Consider the following 27978-nt stretch of genomic DNA (forward strand, 5'->3'; position numbering starts at 1 on the left):
TTTATGTTGTGTGCCACTGATTGAGAGAGTGTAGCCTACTTGGCGTGTTCAGCATGCACCAATCCTGTCGATCAGCTGTCGCTGTTCGCCTGTCAGCACGGCGCTGTCCTTGGTGCTGAAATATTTTTACTTGACATGCAAGTTGGCTTTGTTCTACAACGTTGTCTCACAGTGTGGTTTTTCTATATGTTTTATTTGACAAAGGCTTTCTTGGCTCAACAAGTGACACATTTTAACATATTTATCAGTTCTTTTACGTTTTATTTTTAACCATTTTAATTGTCAACTTAAACTTCGTAGAAGTTGGGCCCTGTGATGAAGCTCTGCCCTCACTGTGCTGTGAGTCTAGCTCGCCCCCCGAGTGGAGCATCAAAGGTCTGTTAGAAACAGGAGATAAACAGTCACAGGTTCAAATAAATTTATGTCAACATTTCACTCAAACAGATTTAATTTCCGTGAAATAACTTAAATGAAATTTTTGTCCTGATGCCCCGATTTTAAAATCCTGATGTTACCCACTCCGGTCCAGCAGGTGGCAGCACGCACCTTTAACGTTGATTTATATCCGAAGTTCCACTTCCGGTGGCTAACATGCTAACTTTGGTAACTATGGTAACTTTTTCTGTCACCGTGAGATGCAGCCGGAGTTCAGCAGCAGAGCCTGCATGTGAGGATAAACGTGTTTAAGTGGACTCTGTTTAAACTTTCGGGATGTTTCACCTCAGACTCATCTCCTGTTAGCCAAGAATGCTAAAGGAAGTTAGCTTGTTAGCAGGAAGTAGCCGGAGCCGGAGCTCGGCCTCACAGTGTGTATTTTATCAGAGTGAGCTGCGTGTCTGTAACGGAGTGTGTCTGGAGGAAAAGCTGCTGTAAACATGTCTAAAGTCCAAACGCTGAGAGCTTTTGTCCAGCAGCGACTAAGTGCGGCTGCTGAAGAGATATTTGAGCTGTTTGAAAGAACGATAGCAGAGTACGAGGAGGAACTTTGTGGACAACGCAAACTACTGGACGCTGTTTTCAAGCCTGAAGTCCGGTTACACAGAGCAGGTTTGTAGTCACTACGAAGACTTATTAACTTCAGGTGTAACTTCCTGATTAGCCCGTACTACAAAAGGTACAAATGTTTAACTAGCTACTTCTAAGCTACTTTTATTTTTTTAATATCTTATAGTTAGATGTGTGTGTGTGTGTGTGTGTATGTGTATATATATATATATATATATATATACACACACACATACCAACATTCCACAGTAGCAAAAGAAGAAAGACTAAAAACCTGCTCCAAACAGTGTGTGAGAGATAAATCAAACACACAAACACTCTTGCTTGCTGCCATATCATTGCAGCTAAATGTAATTCCTCATGCAACAAACTGAGAACCATTGTTGTTTGTATAAAGTTACTTAATTTACACCTTATTATCATTAATATTGTTTTGTTATTTCAATAATTGTCCTTTGAAAAATTGTACTCCTTGTCAAAAAGCAAGACATATTTTCATTGTAACATAGACCTATATTGTGTTTTTATTCCTCTTTGTTTAGGTTTTATAATGTCATTTCATTGCTTATTAATTATATATTTTTTATTGTTTATATGTGAATTAGCAACCTAAACAACATAATCATTCATGGCAATAGGCCTGAGAGAGAGAGAGAGAGAGCTCATCTCATCTCAAGGAAACCAGTTTCTGCCACCACATATCAAAGTTTCCTCCTCACTAGAGGAAGAGGTGTCCAGGCTGGACCCTGATCCTTCTCACAAGAGGTGTTACAATAACTATTACAATAGAAAGTAAACTCAGTCGTGCGCGTCTTTAGTCGCAGACATCAGCCCAAGGATCGGTACGTGATGTCACCGTCACAGGAAGCGCTTCTGCCGGCTGCACGTACAGGTCCGTGTGTGGAGGTGGCGTCACTTACTGATCCTTCAGAAATGCTTGTGAAAATGTAGCGTGTGTGGAAGCTACCGCGCTGCTTTATTACTGAAAAGCTGTTTGATTCAGAAAACAGCGACGCTGCCACCAAGCTACTGAGATCTTAAGTTAAGATAGGAAGAGTCTAAGATAGGATTTTTCTTAATTTGGTATTACATAACCAAATCCTAACTAACCTTAGGAATCCTATCTTATCTCCGGTTAGGAAATCCTAAATACTCAATCCAACATCGGTTATCGGTTATCAACTTTTATGTCTGTTACCTGTCACTTTTCTCATTTCACCGAGCTAAACGGTATTTTTTTTTAATGAAACATACCCTGAACATGGAGCAGAAACAACAACTATCATTGAACTTCAAGTCAGATGACTTAGAGGTGTTGGTAATGTTGAATAATTCCTTTGTTTACTTTGTTGGTTTGCTGTATTTCATCTAAACCTTTATTATGATATCCTAGTGGTGCTGTATTACTCAGAAGTGCATTTAGCGCAGCCGTTGGGAGAATGACTGTGGTCTCACTGGGTAAAGGTGTTGACCACTAATGTCATTCTTTCAATGTAAGGTTTGACTACTGAGTGTGTAAGTATTCTATTCTTAAGACTTAAAGGATTATATTCTGTGTGTTATTCATGAACCAGGCAGAATAAGCAAAACCTAGCCGACCGAAGGACATAATAGCAGTAAGGCACCTGCTGCAAGTCACGTACACATGAGATCATGGCATACTGTGAATGATGTCGACTGTAAGAAACAAAGCTTTGTAAAGGACACGGCGCTACATGCTCATGTTTGATATGTTGAATCATGTTATACATTTATCAAGTATGTTATTCCCTATTAATTCTTTAAAAAAATAATTGTAAGTGTTTAAGTTTGAATGGTGTCAAATTATGCCTGTATAACTTTAAAAAAATACGGTGAGACTGAAGTTGAAACAAATTGGTGAATATATATATATAATGTTAAAATATAAAAAGGATAAATTATAACAATAATTATGATAACAGCAAAAAAGTGGTAACTTTGACATTAGTGAAAGGGTTAAATTGGTAAAACAGTACATGAAAAGGGCCACTAGATGGCAGCAGAAGATAAATCATCATCATTGGAAGGGAGTGGTCAGCGAACACTATAGGCGGAGACGAATGAAAGGTAAATATAAGGCATGTTCGCTGACCACCAGTTCAGTTTAACTTTCACTTTAAATTATGTTACATAATGAGACATAATCCAGCATTACATCGCCTACAGCCTTTCTACTAACGAGTGTTTTGTCATCAAACACATTGTTAGAATCAATTAAGTTCCGCCTGTTTACATTTGGTTGATTCTGTAAAAGCAATAAAAGAGCAACAATGTGGATTAAACGAGTTAGCAAACACTACCTGGTGGAAAAGTAAAAGTTATGACAGCTTAACAGTTCTCCTAAAGTTAGGAGAGTTTAAGATTTTATGAAGTTAGGATGCTTCTGTAATACACTTTTCTTATCTAAAGTTAGGAAAGCTATTTTATCTTAGGAACTGTTGATCTGTAATGGCCTTTTTCCGAAATCAGTTCCTTACCCATAAGGGTACCATGGTTACCAAGCAGTTGGGATATGATCTGCCGGTTAGGAAGTTTCTGTTATACGGCCAGTCTCCACCTTGTGTTCGCTGACCACGCCCCTTCCTAATGGTTAATTTCATACCCTCTGCTGCCATCTTGTGGCCGTTAACATGTACTGTTGCATAATTTGACACCATTAAAACTCTAAACACACAATTGTATTTTTAAAAAAGATTAATAAAAGAATAACATAGGTTAACACATCAAACATAGATATGTAGTGCTGTATCTTTCACAAAAGCTTGGTCTCTTACAGTAGTCTCAGCACAGTGTGCCTGTCATGATCTCATTTCAGGCGTACATGACCTGCAGCACGTGTCTTACTTCGATGACTCATTCATACTGCTACATTGTATACTATCAGATCCTTCTGTAGACCTTAGCTGCATCTTATCTCCCTTTAAACCGACAGTACCTATCGTGCGCTAGCTAGGTTTTACATACTGTACATGGCGTAGGTCCATTTGCATGGTCACAGTCAGGCGAGGCTAGGTTTTGCATATTCTGCCTGAGCAGCTTCTCTTCTCATGTAGGGACATTGAAAGGTTACAAGTTCACTCAAAGTTTACACAGAATATAGTAGTCAAGGTTAAAGGTTTAAAAGTTAAATAATAGTAGTCAAACCTCAAACCCTAAATCAAAAGAATAACATCAGTAGTCAAACCTTAACTCAGTGATCAGACTACAGTCATCCTTCTAATGACTACAGCATTTCTACAGAAGAATAAAACACTTCTAGGTTAAATAGCACTTCTAGGTCTCAAATAATAAAGTAAACAACATTTAACACAACACATCTCTATTGTAATATGGCATCAGTCCTTCCTCTTGTCCTTCTCCCTCTCCGCTGTGATTCACTACAGGTAATATTTGTGCCAAAGGTTCAGTGTGTAATATTTCTGAGGATCTATTGACAGAAATGCTCTTATAAGATCCATAACTATGTTTTCAGTGGTTTCTAAAGACCTTATATAATAAACCATTAGACCTTAGAATGAGACATTTATGACAGGGCACCCATTTCCATGGACGTCGCCACGTTGCATCGTCATATTTCTACAGTAGCTGAAAACGGACAAACAGCGCTACAGTTTCCTCACTATGTTCTTCTTCTACTTCTTCTTATGCTACTACAATTCAGGCAGTGCAGACACTCATCACTATGTTGAATACGTACATTAGAAGAAAAAAAAGTAGTAGTAATAATACAGGTGCTGGTCATATAATTAGAATATCATCAAAAAGTTGATTTATTTCAGTAATTCCGTTCAAAAAGTGAAACTTGTATAATTTATAATTCATTCCACACAGACTGATATATTTCAAGTGTTCATTCCTTTTAATTTTGATGATTATAACTATAACTAATGAAAACCCCAAAATCAGAATCTCAGAAAATTAGAATATTGTGAAAAGGTTCAATATTGACAGCTGGTGCCACACTCTAATCAGCTAATTAGCACAAAACACCTGCAAAGGCCTTTAAATGGTCTCTCAGTCTAGTTCTGTAGGCTACACAATCATGGGGAAGAACGCTGACTTGACAGCTGTCCAAAAGACGACCATTGACACCTTGCACAAGGAGGACAAGACACAAAAGGTCATTGCTAAAGAGGCTGGCTGTTCACAGAGCTCTGTGTCCAAGCACATTAATAGAGAGGCGAAGGGAAGGAAAAGATGTGGTAGAAAAGTGTACAAGCAATAAGGATAACCGCACCCTGGAGAGGATTGTGAAACAAAACCCATTCATAAATGTGGGGGAGATTCACAAAGAGTGGACTGCAGCTGGAGTCAGTGCTTCAAGAACCACCACGCACAGACGTATGCAAGACATGGGTTTCAGCTGTCGCATTCCTTGTGTCAAGCCACTCTTGAACAAGACACAGCGTCAGAAGCGTCTCGCCTGGGCTAAAGACAAAAAGGACTGGACTGCTGCTGAGTGGTCCAAAGTTCTGTTCTCTGATGAAAGTCAATTTTGCATTTCCTTTGGAAATCAAGGTCCCAGAGTCTGGAGGAAGAGAGGAGAGGCACAGAATCCACGTTGCTTGAAGTCCAGTGTAAAGTTTCCACAGTCAGTGATGGTTTGGGTGCCATGTCATCTGCTGCTGTTGGTCCACTGTGTTTTCTGAGGTCCAAGGTCAACGCAGCCGTCTACCAGGAAGTTTTAGAGCACTTCATGCTTCCTGCTGCTGACCAACTTTATGGAGATGCAGATTTCATTTTCCAACAGGACTTGGCACCTGCACACAGTGCCAAAGCTACCAGGACCTGGTTTAAGGACCATGGTATCCCTGTGCTTAATTGGCCAGCAAACTGGCCTGAACCCTATAGAAAATCTATGGGGTATTGTGAAGAGGAAGATGCGATACGCCAGACCCAACAATGCAGAAGAGCTGAAGGCCACTATCAGAGCAACCTGGGCTCTCATAACACCTGCTGCAGTAATTCAGGCAAAAGGAGCCCCAACTAAGTACTGAGTGCTGTACATGCTCATACTTTTCATGTTCATACTTTTTAGTTGGCCAACATTTCTAAAAATTATAAGTCTTAAGTAATATTCTAATTTTCGGAGATACTGAATTTGGGATTTTCATAAGTTGTCAGTTTTAATCATCACAATTAAATGAAATAAACATTTAAAATATATCAGTCTGTGTGGAATGAATGTATACATTATACAAGTTTCACTTTTTGAATGGAATTACTGAAATACATTTTATAAAATATAATTATTTAATAATTTTTTTTAAATTATATGACCAGCACCTATATACTGCTGGGGTCTGCAAATAGGTTTTGAATCAGAGCAATATTTTTAACCATTAGATGGTGGATGACAATATAATATCACTTTGTTTCATCATGTAGCCTGGATAGCTCAGTTGATAAGGTGCAGGATTCACAACCAAAGGATAGCGAGTTAAAATCCACCTAGGAACAAATTTGTTTTTGTTTTTTCTCTGCAACAAATTAATTCTGCAGTGAATGTTTGTCAGATTACGGCATGTGCTGCACTATTTTTGTTTCGGTGTTTGATCCACATCCATCAAGGGACGCTTTTTCATTTCCCCAGTATCTCCAGGCAGAGGACATTTAGGGGAATCACGTTTTCTGATGGCTCTTTCAGAGGTGTGTCAAGCAGCTACAGACTCTTTTAATGTCTGTAGTAAAGTAAAAGCTCAGTTCAACTTCAAATAGAAGATTGCAATAAACAAGCTTTCTTACGCTTTTATTTTGTAGGCAAAACCACTAAAGAGAAAGTGATTATGTGAGTAACTGTTGGTGCCATCACTGAGATCTATTTTTAAGCAAAGCTATCAAAGTATTTATTTATTTATTTATATATTTTGCCGCTATCAAAGCACCATAATCTGGCAGCAGGCCAGATATTATTGTTGGCGGGCAGTTTTGGCGAGGGTCCATAAACACAGAGACAATGAATGTGTTTCCCTTGTCAATGTTTGTATAAACTTTATTTAATATGTGGTATATAATGGACTGTGGTGCAGAAACAGTGACAGTGTTTCACACTCTTTGTTTACATTTTCCATGACACATCTGTCAGTGATAAAGTAGCAATATGGTTTTACTGAATTAAGTAAATATAATTTCATAATAAATATACCTAAAGGTTCCTCATTTCTTGACTGGCCACTCTCTTCTGTCTCAGAAGAGACATCTTTTTGTGCTGTGTCAGCCACCGTAGCTGTCTTATGCTCTTTGAAAGGTTAGGGGGGCAGTGGTAAGCTGGACAGATGGTTGCAATGCACAACCCTTACCACTAGATGCCACTAAATCTTACACACTGAACCTTTAAGCTACATAACTAACTAAGCTGAACAGTACATAACGTTATAGCGTTCAACAATTTAAGTTAGCTGTTTGCACAAGTGGCTAATTGCCAAGCTAACGTTAGCTGTGCTTACATAAAACAGACGATGAGAGACTGTGTTCAGAGCAGATTAATATAAGGCTTTTATCTCAAGAGTTTATTCCAAAACAGGACACATAAACCCGTCCAACATCCCAGCAGGTCGGAGGATGAAGTCCATCCTGTGGTCTGCAGACAGCCTTATGTATCCCTTCTGGGCTGGTTTGCCCCCCTCCTTTCCTTATGATGAATTGCTTATCCTCTGCTTTTATGCTGCTTACACGTGTTGTTTTACCAATTAACAATTTTTGTTTTCCAGCTATCATTCATCATTCTGTGTTGTTGACTTTCTATATTTTTATACTACTGGATAAGAAATTCATCATTTACATTTCAACTCCAATCTCACCGTTTTTTTCAAAAGTTATGCATATATAATCTGACACACAATTATATTTGTTAAAGAATTACTACAAGAATAACACATGTAGTGCTGTGCCTTTCATTACTGCGTGGTTTCTTACAGTAATCTTGCTGTTTTCTACTTTGTGCTTATCATCATCTATTCATCTTCTCTCTGCCTCGAAAGCTCACCCTCTCTGTCGTGCAAAGCTTAGCAAAAATTCCTTCAGCAAGTTCACTCAGAGCTCACACAGGCTCTCAGCATCAGAGGTTGGAAGTTGACAATCAACCCCTTAATCAGAAATTAAGTATGTAGTCTTAATATCAGCAGACTAACACATCAATAGTTCCTCATGTAGTCATAACAACAGTAGGTAACAGCAGACCAAAGCATGCACTTGTCACAGCAGATGTTGAACACCTGCAGCCTCTCCTGCATTCATAAATCTACAGTAGATAACTGTTGAACAAGGCGTGCATAGTCTCAGTGTCTGCAGCCAATGCTCCCACTCAGGGATCTTAACCACAGTGAGCTTGTTACTGCATTCATCAATACATTACAGCACTTCTAAGTAGAAAATGGGGTTAGGGTTAGAAAAACACAAAAGAGGAGGGAAGACGGAATCATGTCTATATGTGTGCTGACTCAGCAGGGTTACTTCATGAGAAAAGTTGATCTACAGGAGAAACATATCTGAAAAGAAAATGTAGAAGCAGAATTAGTGAAAATTGTGTTACGTCAATATAGTCCATCACAGTAAGAATGTCCTGTCTCCAGCACACAGCACAAAAGACACCAGCTTATTCCACAAAGTCATGTTATGGTTAAAATAGCGTGATCAGCATGCCTAGGACACAGAGAGGGGAGCAGTGCGGTCAAGAAACAAACATCAGTGATTATCCTTAATCATTTTATTATGCTTAATAATCTTTCTTAATCATTTTCTTTTTTCCTAGATGTGCCTTGTCTTGACTTATAAGTGGTGAACTGTAGTCATGAAAACAGAAACAAGCTCACTGTGGTTAGATCCTTAAGTGGGAGTATGACTGCAGGAGAGGCTGCAGGTGTTCAACATCTGCTGATGCATGCAGTGCATGCTTCGTTCTGCTGTTATCTACTGTTGTTATGACTAAATGAGAGACGGTTGATGTATTAGTCTGCTAATAGTAAGACAATATGTTTGATTACTGATTAAGCGTTTGATTGTCAACCTCCAACCTCTGATTCTTACAGCCTGTGTGAGCTTTGACTGAACTTGCTGAAGGAAAAGACAACAGAGGCTTTGCAAAAACAGAAAAGCAGAAAACGGCCAGCACAACATCAACATTACTTTAAGAATCCAAGCATTAATGAAAGATACAGCATTACATATGTTATTCTTGTATTAATTTTTTAAGAAATACAATTGTGTGTCAAATTATGCATGCATAACTTTTAAAAAATACAGTGAGACTGAAGTTTAAATGTAACTTCTTATCCAGTAATGTAAAAATATAGAAAATCAACAATACAGTAATGAATGACAGCTGGAGAACAGTGTTAATTGGTAAAACAACACATGTAAGCAGCATGACAGCAGAGGAAAAGAAGTTCACCAAAAGGAGAGGTGTGGGTAAACGAGCCCAGAGGGGGATATATAAGGCTGTCTGCAGACCACAGGATTACACCACCCTCCGACCTGCAGGGATGTTGTACGGGTTTATCTGTCCTGTATTGGAATAAACTCTTTTGCACCGATCTCTGATCATCTCTGTGAAACCTTTGTATTCTGATTGTTGTCTATTTTTGTTGATTAGTAAAAATGTTTGTCAAAGTTCAAGCTTTCATATCTGTCCCAAGTCTTGAATTTGACACTCATCTTCAAACCTTTCAGCACATTCAAAATCTCTCCCACATATCTGTGTTCTCTGACATGTCCAGAGAAAGTTGCAATATTATGAGACTAATGTCATTAGTCATTTAATGAGAATCCATAATGTATTTAAAAAAGTCTTCCTGCCCTGTACTCTGCTGTTTATTACATCATAGCTCTGCTGATGTGTTAGTATCCCCTTCAGACCATATGACAGACACAGAACTGGATGAGACAAGGAGGTGGAAACCGAAACAAAGTGAATTCACTTGTGATCAGACAGAAATCTCACCACAAATCCACACTAGGGTTGGGCGATGTCTACAAAATTTCCATCAGATGATGTCTGCAATGACACATTGGGATGGATGATGTCATCGGGTGCGCGGGCAGTCGTGAGCAGTTGTCTTATGTGCACATGTTCTCGCACAAACTTCACTCAAAAAAAAATTGGTAGACTATTAACTTACGTTACAAGTCACGGTCGCGGTGGATATTTTACGCACGGACCAGGTAAAGCAGCATTTCAGTTGTTTGATAGGCTGCGTCATTAATAAGCCGACGTGTGGCTCACCTGCTGCTCTGATAATATGGGAAGAGTACATATTATAGCGGATTGCGGGTGGAAATATACGGGAAAAAGATGATTTCTCAGTCTTTTAGACAACTTTATAAAACATATTGCTGATGGAGAAAATGGAGCAGATGGTGGGAGAGAGACAGAGAGGCGGGGCAAGTCGGGCTGTTTACCTTAGATGTAGGTGTGTGAGTGTGTCAGATTGTGGGGAGAAGAGAATTCCGAGGCAGGAGCAATGCAAACTTTAACAATAATAAGAATGTTTGTGGTCATTAAAAGCTGCTTTCACAGAGTGGTATAATGTGAAAATTTGAGATTTTTTTCTGCTGGAGGGGCAGGGGGTTTACAATCACGATGCCGGCTCAACGTCGTGATGTCTGTCAGTCATCGCCGATAGACGATGCCATCGTCCCAACCCTACAACTCCACACATTACCTTCAGTACCTCTGATAAAGTGCAGCTCACAATCCCAAACAGAGCAAGTTTGCGCCTCACTTTTTAGATGTTTATATTGCAAAACTCTATCAGCTATGTTACCACTTCCAGTGTTTCCCACAGAATGACAGTGTAACTGTGGCGGGGGGGGTGCGTGCATCGATATTGACTACCAGCTATGTACAGCGTGCTAGCCTCGAAAATCCAGCTACAGTCTAACGTTAACTTAGCTCTCCTTATTAGCTAGGGTCCTTGCATGCTTGCTGATGCCTTTTTTTTTAAGCTGGGTCTCCGACATTGACTGCGCTGTGTTGGACAGATTTGTGCAGTGGTGTTCCATGAGGGAGAGAGAGGGGTACGGGTGAGAGAGAGAGAGGGACGAGCAAGAGGAAGTGCTGCGCCAATGCGCTACGGCGCTCTGCAATCAAATACGATTTTAAATGGGCTTAGTAAAAAAATCACATTGAAAATCAATATGTGGCAATCAGCGTTGTTGTTGTGGCGGGCCGCCACAAATAAATGAACGTATGGGGGAAAAACTGCCTTTGACTCAAAGCAGAAGAGGGGGGGGTTGCTTCATTACTATCATGGCGTACATCTGTGTCACATCAGCTGGGTGGGTCACACCCCAAATTTACAGCTGTTTACAGAAACTGATGTAGTTACAATGTGTGTATGCATTTCATTATTCTCCACAGATGTCCAACTGGTGTTGGTGAGTCAAGAAGAGGTTCCCCCTGAGCAGCAGGACTGGAGCCCCAGTCTGGACCAGGAGGACCTACCAAAGCCCCCACATATTAAAGAGGAGTGGAGCCCCAGTCTGGACCAGGAGGACCCACCAGAACCCTCACACATTAAAGAGGAACAGGAGGAACTCTGGACCAGTCAGGAGGGAGAGCAGCTTCGAGGGCTGGAGGAGGCTGATCTCACCAAGTTCACATTCACTCCTGTCCCTGTGAAGAGTAAAGAAGATGAAGAGAAACCTCAGTCCTCACAGCTTCATCAAAGACTAACTGAACAGATGGAAACAGAAGCTGATGGAGAGGACTGTGGAGGACCAGAACCAGCCAGGAACTCTGATCCAGATAGACATTTACAACCAGATCCTGATGACAAGACGTCAGACTCCTCTGAACCTGAGACTGATGACAGTTGTGATTGGGAGGAGACCAGGGAACCTCAGTCAGGTGCAACCCCCCTGCAAAATAACAGTGGATGTAACAGTGGTGGGAAATCATTTAGCTGCTCAGAGTGTGGTAGACGCTTCAGCCAAAATGCAAGTTTGAAGAGACACATGAGAATCCACACAGGAGAGAAACCCTACAGTTGTTCTGTCTGTGTCATGGGATTCGCACGAAAGGGATATCTCCAAGAACACATGAAAGTCCATACAGGTGAGAAACCTTTCAGTTGTTCCATCTGTGGTAAAGGATTTGCACAAAAGACACAGCTTACTCGGCACACTATTGTCCATACAGGGAAGAGACCCTTCAGCTGTTCTGTTTGTGGTAAAAGTTTCGCACTAAGCTCAGGTTTGACCACACACTTAAGAGTTCATACAGGTGAAAAACCTTTCTCATGCTCAATTTGTAAAGCAAGATTCAGGAGCAGTAGCAATTTGTCCGCACATGCAAGAGTCCACACAAGGAAGAAGCAATTAAGCTGTTCAGTTTGTGGTAAAGTCTTTCCACGAAAGGTTAATCTGACAAACCACATGGCACTCCACACAGGGAAGAAACGATACAGCTGTAGAGTATGTGGCAGAGGATTCACTTGGCTTTATCAACTCCAACACCATCGGAGTGGAGGTCATCAGTGCACACAGCTTCATCAAAGACAAACTGAAGAGAACCGAGATGCAGAGCATTTCAAAATGGAAACTGAAGGAGAGGACTGTGGAGGACCAGAGATGGCCAGGAACTCTGATCCAGATTTCCTTTTACAACCACATACTGATGGCAAGACTGAAGACTCTTCTCAACCTGTGACTGGTGACAGGGAGCATCAGTCAGGTTCAAACCCTATGAAAAACAATGAGGCCCCTGTTAGACTTATTTTGGAAGGAAAACGTTTCAGCTGCTCCGTTTGTAAAAAAACGTTTAAACAGAGACGAGATTGTGTGAAACACTTGAGAATTCACACAGGGGAGAAGCCCTACAGTTGCTCTGCCTGTGGTAAAAGATTTACACAAAGCTCAAGTTTGAAAACACACTTGAGAATTCATACAGGAGAAAAACCTTTCACATGCTCAATTTGTCAAAAAACTTTCCCACGGAGAGATACTGTTGTGAGGCACATGAGAGTCCACAAAAGGGAGAAATGCTTCAGTTGTTCAGTTTGTGGTAAAGCATTTCCTAAAAGCAGAAGTTTGACCCAACACTTGAAAGTTCATACAGGAGAAAAACCTTTCAGCTGTTCAGTTAGTAAAAAAGGTTCTCAAGGGAGAAGAGATGTTGTGAAGCACATGACAATCCACACACTGTCTGTGGTAAAAGATTTACAAAAAGCTCAGCTCTGACCACACACTCAAGAATTCATACAGGAGAAAAACCTTTCACATGTTGAGTTTGTAACATTTCAGTCAAAGAAGCAATTTGTCCACACACATGAGATTGCATACTGCTGGAGAAGTTAGTGTTTGTGAGAAAAACATGTGCTGGTCCACGTGTCCTGGTAAGAATCTCCCTCTTTCCTTGAGATCCATGTCACCTTTTCGCATATTTAGGTTATCTATATTTCAATATCTTAACAATGTGTGTGCATATTACTAATGCTGGACTCAACAGTATTACTTGTAATTGCAATTTTCTTCATGTAATCGTCTAATTGATTTCTTGTTTGATACTTTTTCTCATTGAATCACAAATGTATTATGGGTCCTGATTGTGTGAGTAAATTAGATGTACTTATTGTGCTAGCTATAACATGTCTGAACCATGATGTGTCTTCGCTCTGGGGTGAGGGTGTAAGCTGCCTACTAACTCAGTCAGGGTGTCCGCGGGGTCTTAAAAAGTCTTAAAAGGTAATAAATAAATATAGCAACAATCGCCATTTAACAAGGTATTACATTTTGCAGATATTTTTGTCAGTGTAAGTCCAAAGAGTTTGTTTGCTAAAAGTGTAGGTGAACGTATTTATATATAATGCATAGCCAAAAATACTAGACAGGCAGTGCATAGCCACTGTGTGATCGTTTCTGTAACGTTAGGCGCAGGGATCTACGGTGCCCCTATTTCAGTCTTGCCCCAAAAAATAGATCCATGCGAAGAGAAAAATGATTTACGAGTACAACCGACCGTAATCTCCCACCCTGCCGGACCCTCAATGCTAATCGTCCAAATGTGGCCACTTGAACAGCCCCGTTCCTCAAAAACAAGGGCGAGATGAGCCACCAGCAGCTGAATTGGTAAGATAGAAGACAACAAGGAAAATTCAAGGTGCATGTGGGTTTGGTTAACGTTAGCTGGCTATAAATCGGTGCCTTTTATTGAAATACGTTCAACTTGTCATAAAGCCAATGCTATTGTCAGTGTCACTTTTTGTGAACAGATCAATCACAGCCTGAATGAAGTTTGATGTGTTGCAACAAATAAATGTTGAACTCATTGTTCTGCGTAAACGGGTATGATTATTGATGAGTTAGCCTGCCTAAAATCAAGGTTGTAGCCTAGAACATTTTTCTTTCACAAAGTTTATGAATAAACTGCACCACCTACACTACTTTCGTTATTCTCTTCATCTTTATAATAATATAATAATCTTTATTTGTAGAGCACTTTTCAAAACTTTTCAAAAACAAATGCTTTAATAAATGTAAAGACAATAATACAAAAACAATACAAGATAAAAGCAAGAAAACATTGAAAAGACTAAAATACACGTTTAAGATAAATATAAAATTAGTAAAATAAAGTCAAATAAGATCGGGAAAAGCTCTCCTATAAAAGTATGTTTTAAGAAGGGACTTAAAAGAGTTCACTGACTCAGCCGACCTGATTTCCTCGGGCAGGCTGTTCCAGAGCCTCGGGGCCCTGACAGCAAACGCTCTGTCCCCTTTAGTTTTCAGTCGAGACTCTGGAACAGACAACAGACCTCTGCCCGAGGATCTCAAGGTACGTGCTGGTGCGTATGGGACTAAAAGGTCAGAAATATAACAAGGCGAGAGGCCATGAAGAGCTTTAAAAGTGATCAATAGAATTTTAAAGTCAATTCTAAAACATACTGGGAGCCAGTGTAATGAAGCTAAAATAGGAGTAATGTGGTCATATTTCTTTGTTCTGGTTAAAAGCCTGGCAGCTGAGTTCTGGAGTTGATCAGTAGATCTTTGATCCCATCTTTGATCCCTCCTGGCCTACTGGAATTTTGTTGTGAAAGTTATCACACATATTATTGCAGGCAAGCTCACATTATCTAGTTTAAACCAACTAAAACAGAAAATTAATTGCTGTTATGTTGCGTACATAAACGTCATAGCCTTTGTAAGACAGTGGCTTTTCGCAGGAAATCTGACCAGTGCTTCACATAGAAAACTCTTGGCCCATACAGCCTGTTGTAGGCAACTGGGAAAGTTGGTGAATGCCTCAATTATTAGGTGGCGTTACAACCTGATGACATACAGGCAATAAATGTTATAAATATATTTAAATTCCTTTTTAAAAACTACTAAAAATGTTCCTTTTGTGTGTGGCTGATTTAATTGGTTACAGCCCAAAGTGGTGCGGCAGTCTTAAAATATGTTGAAAAAGTCTTGGAAAAAGGTCTTAAAAGGTATTGATTTTCACTTCAGGATTCCTGTGCATATACCCTGTCAATAGTTTTGAGCGTTTTGTTTTGTTATTTAGTTTTCGTTGTTTTTTTTGTTTAGTTTTTTTGTTTTTCTGTTGTATGTGTGTGTGTCTTTGGACCCTCTTGAAAACAAGATGCTGCATCTCAAGCGGCTATGTTGGGTCAGATGTACGACCAGGCTGGCCAGTTAACCCTGGTCCCCACCTTCACTAACTTAATAAAACTTTGTCAAAAAATACAACAATAGTCAAAAAACTCGACCAAAATGAGTTTGAACATATCGGCATATTGAATATTGGCCAATATCCAATATTGTGCATCCCTACAATGGACATAATGTGCAGTTTACATCTTAATGATATTACACATAAAAGAATAGTCCATAAAATACACAATAAACAATTAACCTACAATAACACTATGAAGATAATTACAAATTTACTCCATGTGATGCCACAACATTCCTCCCTGGCTTTGTCGGCCGCCATGATGTTGGAGTTAACCGTTAACGTCTTTAAAATCCTCATTTCCTGACACTATCAACGTGCGTTCTTCTGGGGAAAATACAGAGCATGCGCCGTTGTGAAAAAAACTCCCCTTTTATGCAAACGCGCACCAACCCCCAATTAAGTTAACACCGTCTCAACTAACCAACATCTTATTCACCATCATAGTACTGTTTAACTCCAGTGTAGGCAGTCAGCTTTATAAACTTTGTCAAAAAATACTCTATTAACTTTCTACTATAGTCAATAAGTTTGCAGTCAAAAACTCCTCTGGAGACGGTCAAGAGTCGGTGCAAAAGAGTTTATTCCAAAACAGGACAGATAAACCCGTCCAACATCCCTGCAGGTCGGAGCATGAAGTCCATCCTGTGGTCTGCAGTCTTATATATAGTATCTCTTCTGCACTGGTTTGCCCTCCTCTCCTCATGATGAACTTCTTTTCTTCTGTTCCTCAGCTGTCAGTTATTACTGCATTGTTGACTTTCTGCATCTTTATACTACTGGATAAGAAGTTCATCATTTACATTTCAACTTCAGTCTCACCGTGTTTTTTTAAAGGTTATGCATGCTTAAAATCACACAAAATCGTATTTTTTAAACAGTTAATATAAGAATAACATAAGTAAAGTAGCATTTCCCATTAATGCTTGGTTTCTTACAGCATTCTTGATGTTATGCTTTCTGCTTTCTGCTTTTCATCTGTCTGTTGTGTTTTTACCAAGCATCTGACAGTTTTTTGGTCATCCTCTGTCGTGTTTTTGCAAAGCATGAATTCCTTCAGCAAGTTCACTCAAAGCTCACACTGGCTATAATAACCAGAGGTTGGAAGTTGACAATCAAACCCCCTTAATCAGTAATTAAGCATGTAGTCTTAATGTTAGCAGATTAACACCTCAGCAGTTCCTCGTGTTGTCACAACAACAGTAGATAACAGTAGATAACAGTAGATAACAGTAGACCAAAGCATGCACTGACACAGTGTCAGCAGATCTTTCACACCTGCAGCCTCTCCTATGGTCATAATCTACAGTAGATGACAGCTGGACAAGGCGAAACATCTGCAGCCACTTCCTGCAGTCATTCCTCCCACTCAAGGATCTAACCACAGTGAGCTTGTTTCTGTGTTCATGACTACAGTTCACTACTTATAAGAAAAACCAAAGCACATCTAGGTAAAAATGATTAAGAATGATTAATGATTAATACTAAAGGAAATGATGATACAAGAATGATTACATACTGATTAATGATAATAAAACTGATTAGAATGATTAATAATTATTATTAATATTGATTAAGGGTTTCCTGTGCTGTGTGCTATAGACGGGACATTCTTACTGTATTGATGTCTGCTTTGTAACACAATTTTCACTAATTCTGCTTCTACATTTTCCTCTGCTGGTGTTTTTGATGATGCCTTGCTGTCTCATCCTGCTTCCAGAGCACACGTGCCTGCTGACAAACACATGTGCTACTGTTACTGCCTCCGGGCAGCTAGACACAGAGAGGACCACACACTCTCAGAGCTATGGAGTTTCAGCGTTGTGATCCTAACTTTACACTATAAAATAGCACTCTAAATGATGACAATAGCTATAGAGTTTTGACACTGTGATCGTAACTTCTACCCTCTAAAATAATACTTTAAATGATGAACACTGTATGAATACAATTAATAACAACAATTCAGGCTGTAATGTTCTAAAATAATTTGTGACCCATCAGCTATAACAGTGAAATAGCCTACATTTTAAAGTTACTGTAGGCTACAACAAACAAACAACATATTGAACACATTTATATAATTATTAGGCCGATTGTAGAAAAAGAACATTTATTAGGCCTATGCTATGATAAAAGTTAAAAGCAAATTTTGCATAATGTGTGTGTTACTTTCTGCTACTGTCTGCTCTCCCTGGACCTCCGTTCGGCTAAAATATTCCCGTATTCCGCTCTGGACCTGCTCAGATCAGACTCTCTCACACTCTGTACTCTCAGCCTCTGTGCGGTCCAATCAGGTGATTCACTGGCACTGCCTCATCTCAAAATCTTTATGTGTTCCCTATGCCACACAATCACCTCCTGCCATAGTTACACAAGCACACCCAACCTATGGCATATTTTCCCATATCTTTCCTCAATAACACAATAGGCCTACATGATGCTACATGATGTTCAGTCTTAATGTGTTTTATACAAAAGTAAATTAGTTTCTCCAACACTGCTCATCGAGGTGTGTGCATACGTGCGTGTATGTAATTAAAATCCTGTCCACCAACTAGCCTGCCTAATTTGACTGCAGCCTTGCACTTTGAGTAATGAACTCATTTTCTAAACAATTGGATCAAATTGTTCATCACTACTGGACAGTATTTGCCGTAGGTTTATCAAAGCGAGGCTATCGAACCTGGTTTTTAATGGTAATTAAAATGTGTATGGTAATTATAACAGTCAGGAATATCACCATAGTTTATCATTAAACCGTAACCGTTTCATCCCTAATGTACGTGCATTATAATAACATGTGTGACATTTAATTTACACAATCTGTTACTTGTTTAAGTGGATCATATCTGTTTTATTCATAAAGGTGTGTGGTACCTTCCAGCAACTGATAAGACTAAGTATTTTAAAAATAGGGGACATAAACGGGTAATAACCATTTTTAGTTCTGCTCCCCGCTCCAGAGCAACTTCTCCTCTGGTCAACTTCACCTCAGGTGTAACAAAAATACTTTACCTGTGATAATGGGGTTGATGCTTTACCTTAACAAGAACAATTAAGAAACTTCAAAAGCAGGATCTCCCATGAACATAGATATGATATTCAAGTTTCTTCAGATGATTACTAATTCCCAACAATCTACTTTGACTTTGCAAACTTCTAGGTTACTGAACAGTGCTTAAAGGTGGTGTCACTGGTATTGTGGCACGGTGTGTTTTGAAATGACAGGTAAAATTACCCCTCCTCTTTTTTTAATTAAGTGAAAGCTGACTGAAACTACTGTGTCACTTACATGAATCATTCTGTAGTGTTACTGAGATGTGTGGTCATTTTATTCCTGCCAAGCACAGCATGGTCGCTAGAGAGTTATTATATTACGGTATCAATAGCTAACACAAGTAAAGTAGAATGAGTCGTCGGTATGTGGTGTGTCCAAGAATGCACACCACAGAGAACGCTTCTGACTAAAACTGTATTTTCATATTTTCAACAGAAATTAAATGGGTTGCACCAGAGTGGGCTTTGTTTCATTCTTGCACACATAACGGTAAATATTAAAGTTTCTCCACTGAGGTTTCCTGTGTTTACTAAGTTAACACCACCCAAACAATCATCCACTGCACCATCTGGTATCAAATGGTGGCCAGCAGCTCACGTTTGACTATCTTTAAAGGACTGGAAGTGGCAGAAGTTTACAATGGACATGAGGAATCTCTTCAATCACACAGAATCACTTTGTATAAAGTTCATTGATGAATTTATTTCAATAACTTGAACACTGAGGAACCAGAACTGAACCCAAAACCAGGATAAAAAGGTTCAGTGAAGGTGGTGTTAAAGGTGTGGAGGTGGATCAGTGTGTCAGAGGAGACTGTAGAAGGACAGAGAGCCAGCAGGACAGTCCACATACACTGCTACTCTGTTAGAGACAGAGAAGAAGGATAAGGAGATGGGGGAGATGTACGTTTCTCTGTTATAGTGTTAAATGGTTTAACAACCACTACCAGTGCAGTCGAGTCTCCATGACTGATTAATCCATCCAAACACACAGTCTTCTCTGTCTCCTCTCCTGCTGATTCCTCTGTAACTCAATGATATATAAACTCTTCCTCTCAACTCGACTTCCCAACAACAGTGACCAGTCACATTATTTCTATACAGCATCTGTTTCCAGCAGTCAAACCTGTCTGGATGATCAGGATATGACTGATCCTCCTTCACACGCGTTGCCTTCCTGTTGTTGTCAGACAGTTTGATCTCTCTGTTTACTGTGTTTGTGTCGAGTGTGAGTTCACAGGAATCTGATGAGAGAACGAGACACAATCCAGCTGCAGTTATTGATCTATCATCTGTTCACTGATTGGCACTTTGAATGAGTGATGTCACAGTCTGAAGATGGTTGAATGTGTGCTGCTTTGTTTTCATGAATCAAATGAAAAACACACTTAAACTTCTTCAGAACTGGGCCCTCTAACACAAAACGAGTTCAACATACCCAGGATATCTTTTCATTATCTGGCTTCACTAACCCTAACAATCAGGATCGGGCTAAGGGTCCCACAAAGCTGGTTATGAACTCGGTAAGTCTGTCCAAGGTTTCCTAATCCACACATGAACACATTCACATAAAAGAAGCGGTTAGCAGCAGATGAAGCCCGGTAAGAAGTGAACCATCATCATGGTACTGAAAACCCAGGATTAACCCTGAAGTTATCTGGATAAGCTCCAATCCGGCTTCGTGGTACAGGCCCCTCAAATGAGTTGTTTGTCGCCTTCAGCTGAAATATATAGTGCAAGATCATGTTAAGCTAAAGGAGTCGAATTTAGTATGGATGGTAGGGACATGTCCTGACCATTATCGAACGACTACTGAATTGTTCCTCACAAAAATTTGGATCCAGAAATTAAAATATAACCACTTATGTCTGTCAGCATCTAGTCAATGTATTTGGTAAACAAATGTTAAAGCTCTAATTCTCTACTACAACACTAATGTGTTTTTAAGTTTTGAAAGATTATGTCCTCCCATCTCATCCACCTCATAGGGCCTACTTTTTTCCAACGCACAGAGATTATATTTCTAAAAATTGACTAGTGGCAGATCTAGTGAGTTATTCAGACCATCAGGGGGAAGTGAGAATTATACAAAAGTATGTTATAGGGTGCTTCTCAAGTCTCTTATTTGTCCTTTTCTCGCTCCTCGATCGTCACTTGAGTCGGAAGTTGTTGTCCCAAAGCTCTTATTTGCGCTCTGAAGAGCGAGGATCGAGGACCGAGGATCAATCTCTGATGAGCTATGAGCGAGGCTACACCAGTGAATCCTTCACGGAAGTCTTTTACTGACCGATACGCCCCCTTATTGGGTATCCATTATATTGATTACACGCTGCAGCTGTTTCGGACTGATCTGATACATCACGACAGATAACATTAAACTCAAGTGTATCATTGCAAAGTCTTATATTTGATTTGTTTTATGATTCATGTAAAATCTGAGTTCATTGTAGGTCTGATCAACAGAAGCCCCACATACAACATTCTTCATTTATTAGAAAGATTTTTCTTTCTCCCATCAACTTGTATTATGGAGACAATTAAAGTCAGAGAGAGTCGGAGAGTCTGTCATCAAAAAACACGTTTTACATCATTTATCGTCATTTCTATTCAGTCACATGTGAGGCTGGTCATTCCTGTGTTTAGTCCAAATAGAAGACAATAAAAAATAGTAAACACTTAGCCTAAGGAGTTGGACAAGTCACTAAACTGCACTAAAGTCTAATGAAGCAAGCAAAGGAAAGTAAAGCCGCTCATATATATATATATATATATATATAAAAGAATGAAATGCCATTTCTCACTTAGATTTTAAAGTGATTAGTGCAACCCCCATCTGAAGAATCTACGTCTTACATTACATTTACATTTATTCATTTAGCTTTAGACACTTTTATCCAAAGCGACTTACAATTGCTATATATGTCAGAGGTCGCACGCCACTGGAGCAACAAGGGGTCAAGTGTCTTGCTCAGGGACACAATGGTGGATGGGTCACAGTGGGAATTGAACCTCAGTCTCTCACACCAAAGGCAAGTATCTTATCTATAATAAAGATTAAATATATTGCAAGGGAGGCAAAAGTAGTCCTCAATAAGTCCCGCTGGACTTTAGGGGGGTCCATATCATTTCATCATTTCACCCAAAAACCTTTAATATCCACAACAAAACTTCTTTATAAAGTCTGATGTTAGACACTCCGGTCCAGCAGGTGGCAGCATACACTTTAACGGTAATTTGAAGTCTGTCCACAAAACCAATCAAGAAGAAGAGCAAGTGAACTTCCTGTGGCAAACATTGAAGCTCGGCCTCACAGTCGGAGCAGCTTCCATAGAGACCAAACTGTATTTTTCACGGAGCCCAAATGTCCAAATGTCCAGATAGAGCTGTCTGAATAGACTCTGTGCTGTTCCCTTTATCTGAACATGTTTAACATCTGAATTATCTCCCGGTGTCCTACGAAGCTAATGCAGTTAGCTTAGCTTGCTAGCTGGAAATAGACGGACCCGAACGTGAGTTATCAACACAGCGCGTGAGCTGTAACGGAGTGTGTCTGGAGGAAAAGCTGCTGTAAACATGTCTAAAGTCCAAACGCTGAGAGCTTTTGTCCAGCAGCGACTAAGTGCGGCTGCTGAAGAGATATTTGAGCTGTTTGAAAGAACGATAGCAGAGTACGAGGAGGAACTTTGTGGACAACGCAAACTACTGGACGCTGTTTTCAAGCCTGAAGTCCGGTTACACAGAGCAGGTTTGTGCACTTTACTGCTTATTCTCACTGTAAACTGCCTTTACTGCAGTAAAAGTACTAATACCACTCTGTGAAAATACTCCACTGCGAGTAAAAATCCTGCATTCAAACCTTCCTTCAGTAAAAGGTATGTGAGTATTATCAGCAACATGTACTTACAGTATGACAGTAAACAGTAAACGTTGTCAGGTGCAGAAATGTATCGTCTCCGCTGAAAAGATGTTAATTTTGGGGGATAAAAAGTGAAATATTTTCACTGACTATTTGCGTACAAACGACAGGAAGTGTAATGAAAAACTGTAATCTGCAAAATAACTAGTAACTAAAGTTGTAAGACAAATATAATGAAGTATAAGGAGCAGAAAATGAAAATACTCAAGTTAAGAACACGTACCTCATATTTGTACTGAAGTACTATGTAGGGTTACAACTAACAACTATTTTGACAGTCGAATAATCTATTGATTATTTAAGGGATAATCAGTTATTCAGATTAGGAATCACAATTAATCAGCACCTGTTATTTAACTGTCAGCTTTTACATTTAGCTGGAAGTTGTTTACAACATGTGCTAATGAACATGAAAGATAATAAAATGAATAATTCATTCAAAAGTACATATTTTAATGAATTTTTCACTTGCAGGTTGGGAGGACAGTGACTTTCTCCATGGTGTCCTCCCATGAACTCCATTCTTGTTTAGTGTTTTACGTATCTTAGCGTCATTAACAGAGATGTTCCAGAGCATTCAAAGCATGTTCCAAAGATTTCTGTAATCTTTTAACGTACATTCTAGGATTCTTCTTAATCCCATTGAGCATTCTGCTCTGTGCTTGTGCAGTCATCTTTGCAGGATATCCACTCTTTGGGAGAGTTACAACAGTGCTGAACTTTCTCCATTTATAGACTGATGGACATCCAGACTTTTAGAGATACTTTTGTAACCCTTTCCATCTTTATTTGTGTGTTTTGTATAGGGTAGGGCAGCTCTAACCAACACCTTTATGGCAAGGCTAGCAGACCCAAGTGCAGGACTAAGAAAGGGAGGACTTAAAAGAGAAATATAAAGGGATTGGATATTGAGCAGGTGAAGAGCAAGGCAGAGTGAAAATAGATGCATGACGAAACGGGTTGGTGGGTCCTGTACAGAGCAGGGGGAACCGTAGCTGAGAGTCCAGAGTGAGAGAGTCTGATCCGAGCAGGTCCAGAGCAGAATCCGGGAATAGTTTAGCCAGGCGGGGGTCCAGGCGGAGCAGACAGATGAGCGGTATTTACGGTAGCGGAACAAAATCTAACACTATGCAAAATTAATTTTTATTATAGCGACTAAATGCTCTTCTACATTTGGCCTAATATAATTATTTAAATGTGTTCATTGTGTTGTGTTTTGTTTGTGGTAGCCTGCAGTTTAGGCCTACTTATTAATTGTTATGATCTGTAATGAAGTTAAGCAATTGTAAAATGAATAAACGCCATAACTTCCACACTACTGCTGTCATCACTCAGTTTGAAGTGCTCCCACACAGCTGAGGGCTTCTTTTCATTGTCCCTTTGATGTGAACTGGAGCGTTACGTTCACTGCTGTTGTCGGAGGTTAGGAATAAAAAGAAACATCAATAATCGAATCTCAAAATTGAAAATCGAATGTGTACCCAACGGTCGAATATTCGGATCCAGCCCTAGTGTCCACATCAACATAATGCCGCAATTGCAGTTACAAATGACAGAAAATCCTCTAAGTGCAAACGCTTGCTTGAAAACAGTATTTACCATGAAGACAGCGTCAAGTTTTGTTCAAAGCTGGAGGCAGGACCAAATTTGACAGAGGCATCTGCCTGTAATTCTCTAGGCAGAAAAAAAGTGGAATGGATGTTACTACATATAAGACACTTATGGACTTTGTATGATTTTATCAAGACATGAACATAAAACATATCACATCTAGAGAAAAATGATTAACCCTTCTCACACAGAAGCTCACGTGTACATTATTTCGTTCTTCGTGTACATTCTTAAACACTTTTCTATCTCCAGCTGAGAGATTTATCTGAACTCAGGAGTAGTGGGTTTAAATGCACATTTAACATGAGCATGGAGTCGCAGCTGCCTTGATTGCAGTCATTTTATGGTATTTCTGCTTTGACAAAATGCAAAGCAAATGATATGCTTGTAGTAGGGCTGTCATTGGTAAGTCATTTCCACTATTGTCATTTATTGTGCCTCAACAGCACAGTAAGCGGTATTATTGTCATTTTTGTTGTGTTTTTACCAATGACTTCATGTATGATAAATGTAGAAATGCATATTAAGTGTATCTGTGGATCTCAACTTACTGCCCAGCAAAACACTGACTACAGCTTTGTGGTCTCAGCAAGCTACCTGCTGGGTGCTAGTTAGTAACATAAAATTGCCAAACAACTTAATTCCGGCAGTTTGACTATGTTTTTTTTCACATGTAGCTATATCATTACCTTAAGCGCATGTCTATCAATTACATTTTCATCACACAGCACACATGTGAAGAGCAAAGTGAGCTTCCGTATAATGTTAACAACTAACAGCTGCACTGCAGTTAAGCTGAAGTTCAACAAAAAGCAACATGAAAAACCGTTATATGCATCCAACATTTCCACTCTTGTTATTGGGATGGCTTCCAATGAGGCTTAACGTTCCCACAATTTCACTCAACTGTCCCCAGATAGTAACGTTACAACATTGCTCAGCCTGCTAGCCACATTAGCCATGCAATATAGTAACTTAAAATTAGCAAACCTAAAAAAAAACATATAAATAAAACCACATAAAACATGGCTTGAACCGTTACGCCCCTCATGTGCGTGTCGAATTTTTGAAGCATTCATTTATTAATTCAACATGCATTATAGTATAAAACAAGGTATAAACATTGTGACTGCCCTAACTTGTAGTTTAAGTTCGAGTGACTCATTTGTCTACACATTTAAGAAAGTAGTGGTGTCAGTGGTTTAAATGTTAACAGGAAGTTACAGTTTTCTTAAAATGTGTGTATGTATTTCATTATTCTCCACAGACGTCCAACTGCTGTTGGTGAGTAAAGAAGAGGTTCCCCCTGAGCAACAGGAGTGGAGTTCCAGTCTGGACCAGGAGGACCCACCAGGGCCCTCACACATTACTGAGGAACGGAGCCCGAATCTGGACCCGGAGGACCTACCAGAGTCCCCACACATTAAAGAGGAGTGGAATCCCAGTCTGGACCAGGAGGACCCACCAGAGCCCCAACACATTAAAGAGGAACAGGAGGACCTTTGGAAGACTCAGGAGGGAGAGCAGCTTCGAGAGTTGGAGGAGGCTGATATCACCAAGTTCACATTCACTCCTGTCTCTGTGAAGAGTGAAGAAGATGATGAAGAGAAACCTCAGTCCTCACAGCTTCATCAAAGACTCACTGAACAGATAAAAACAGAATCTGATGGAGAGGACTGTGGAGGACTAGAACCAGCGATGAAATCAGAGCCAGATAAACATTTACAACCAGATACTGAGGATGAGACATCAAAATCTGATTCTGAGACTGATGTCAGTTGTGATTGGAAGGAGACCAGAGAAGCTCAGTCTGTTTCAAACCCTCTACAAAACAATGAAGTACCTGTAAGTGATGTGGAATGTTATACTGGAGAAACATCAAGTAGCTCTTTTGAATGCCTTACAAACTTAGGCCGAAAGCAACATTTACAGGAACAGACTGGAATCCAACCAGGAGAGAAACCATTTAGTTGCTCATTTTGTGGTAAAGGATACTTTGGGAAGAAATCCTTAATGTCTCATATGAGACTTCATTCAGAAGGACAATGTTTCAGCTGCCCAGTTTGTAAAAAAACTTTTCAACAGAAACGAGATGTTGTGAGGCACATGAGAGTCCACACAGGAGAGAAACCTTTCAGTTGTTCTGTCTGTGGTAAAAGATTCACACGAAGTTCAAGTTTGACTTCACACTTAAGGCTTCATACAGGAGAAAAACCTTTCAGCTGCTCAGTTTGTAAAAAAACTTTTCAACAGAGAGGAGATGTGGTGAAGCACATGAGAGTCCACACTGGGGAGAGACCCTTCAGTTGTTCTGTCTGTGGTAAAGGATTTGCACAAAGCTCAAGTTTGACCTCACACTTGAGGGTTCATACAGGAGAAAAACCTTTCAGCTGCTCAGTTTGTAAAAAATGTTTTCAAGGGAGAGGAGGTGTTGTGAAGCACATGAGAATCCACACAGGTGAGAAACAATTCAGTTGTTCTGTCTGTAGTAAAAGTTTCACACACAGCTCGAATTTGACCCGACACTTAAGAGTTCATAAAGGAGAAAGCCTTTCACATGATCAGTTTGTTAAACAAGTTTCAAAAACAGATGACATTTTTCCCAAAACATGAGAATGTATACTGTAAGTAAGTAAACTTTATTTGTAAAATACTTTTCACAGACACGAGTCGCAGAATGCTTAACAGAAAACGTTAGCGTACAAGAAGTCTGTGAAGATTCTCGGTCATCCAGGTCATAGTTATCCAAAGAAGGTTGAAGTCAAAGGCAACTGGACTTGTTTGAAGATACTAGAAGATGTTACAGAGCCGAAAGGAACGAAAGGTCTTCTAGTATCTTCAGTCAGGTCCAGTTGCCTTTGACTTCAACTTTCTTTGGATAAAAATACGAGAAGGAAAAACTAGATAAAATGAACCCCCCAAGCAATGTGAAGGGAAGTGAGCTAAAAATACATGATTTTGCAATACTCAAACACAGTATGTGGTGAAAGTACACAGTAAATAAATATTATGTAATAAAATACACAAATAAATCCATTAGATGTAGACCTGGGGCATACCAGTTAACCAAACGAAAAGAATTTACTAGGGAGAAATGCTTTAGTAGTTCAGTCTGTGGTAAACGATTCACTGGCTTCATATTTTTAAAGAGAGAGAACAGTAGAAGTAAATGAAGCCATAAAGCTACTCGTTGAGCCGATTCCTTCCAGCAGGATTAAAGTACTCGGTGCAAGACTTTGCTCAACACTGGTCAGTTCAGAACTGTGACACAGACTTCATTTATTTTAATGATCAACTACAAATAATCCGGGTAGATGATGAACATCTCCTTTCTACCAGCTCATTCCAGTCTGTAACGTTTCAGGAATCTTCCAGTGAATAAAAGAATATTTTGAATTGTTTCAGGTGTTATTTTAATTTTCTGTTAATTAATGTCAATCCATTGTAAAATGTCCCATTGTGTTTTGGTAAACAATTACAAGTTACTCAAATGTGTACTGCTATAATTTAAAGTGTGTTGATTTATGGATCAAAAGTCATTTATAGATTCTCTATAGCATTAACTGTAAATTATCCAACTGTAAATCATCATTATGAAGGAAGTGACTTGGAAATGTCCTGGAACCTGAAACAAGCAGTTTCTGTTTGTTTCCTCTGTCTAATGATGAGAAAAAAGGTCGTAGTCCACCCTGAT

At 39.5% G+C, this 27978-nt stretch overlaps 3 protein-coding genes and 1 pseudogene across 6 annotated transcripts in view; 3 read left to right on the forward strand and 1 right to left on the reverse strand.

Moving 5' to 3' along the window:
* Positions 1-27978, reverse strand: part of LOC119887775 — an 878746-nt pseudogene that overhangs the window by 218363 nt on the left and 632405 nt on the right.
* LOC119889520 (NLR family CARD domain-containing protein 3-like) overlaps positions 1-27978 on the forward strand; it is a 237846-nt gene that overhangs the window by 180069 nt on the left and 29799 nt on the right.
* Positions 610-14293, forward strand: LOC119900766 (gastrula zinc finger protein XlCGF57.1-like). Its single transcript, XM_038716037.1, has 2 exons — positions 610-1047; positions 11384-14293. Exons 1-2 carry the CDS (start codon positions 876-878, stop codon positions 13201-13203), a joined length of 1992 nt encoding a protein of 663 aa, XP_038571965.1. The 5' UTR covers positions 610-875; the 3' UTR covers positions 13204-14293.
* The window catches only part of LOC119902760 (zinc finger protein OZF-like), a 64461-nt gene continuing 58519 nt past the window's right edge, over positions 22037-27978 (forward strand). For 2 of the 4 annotated variants that reach the window (XM_038719154.1, XM_038719425.1), the window contains exon 1: positions 22257-22432. In XM_038719154.1, the coding sequence (XP_038575082.1) occupies positions 22331-22432 (102 nt within the window). In that variant the 5' untranslated portion in view covers positions 22257-22330. The other 2 variants (XM_038719278.1, XM_038719402.1) reach the window with 2 other exon arrangements.

The sequence above is a fragment of the Micropterus salmoides genome, unplaced genomic scaffold (assembly GCF_014851395.1).
Source record: "Micropterus salmoides isolate LMB-PRFRI ecotype aquatic unplaced genomic scaffold, ASM1485139v1 Ms_hic_scaffold_1, whole genome shotgun sequence".
Lineage (NCBI taxonomy): Eukaryota > Metazoa > Chordata > Actinopteri > Centrarchiformes > Centrarchidae > Micropterus > Micropterus salmoides.

Excerpts from the sequence above, each read along its gene's own strand:
- LOC119900766 (XM_038716037.1), top strand. The coding sequence starts at position 876 with ATGTCTAAAGTCCAAACGCTGAGAGCTTTTGTCCAGCAGCGACTAAGT. Across the intron at positions 1,048-11,383 it reads AGTCCGGTTACACAGAGCAG|ATGTCCAACTGGTGTTGGTG; the intron begins GTTTGTAGTCAC and ends TATTCTCCACAG.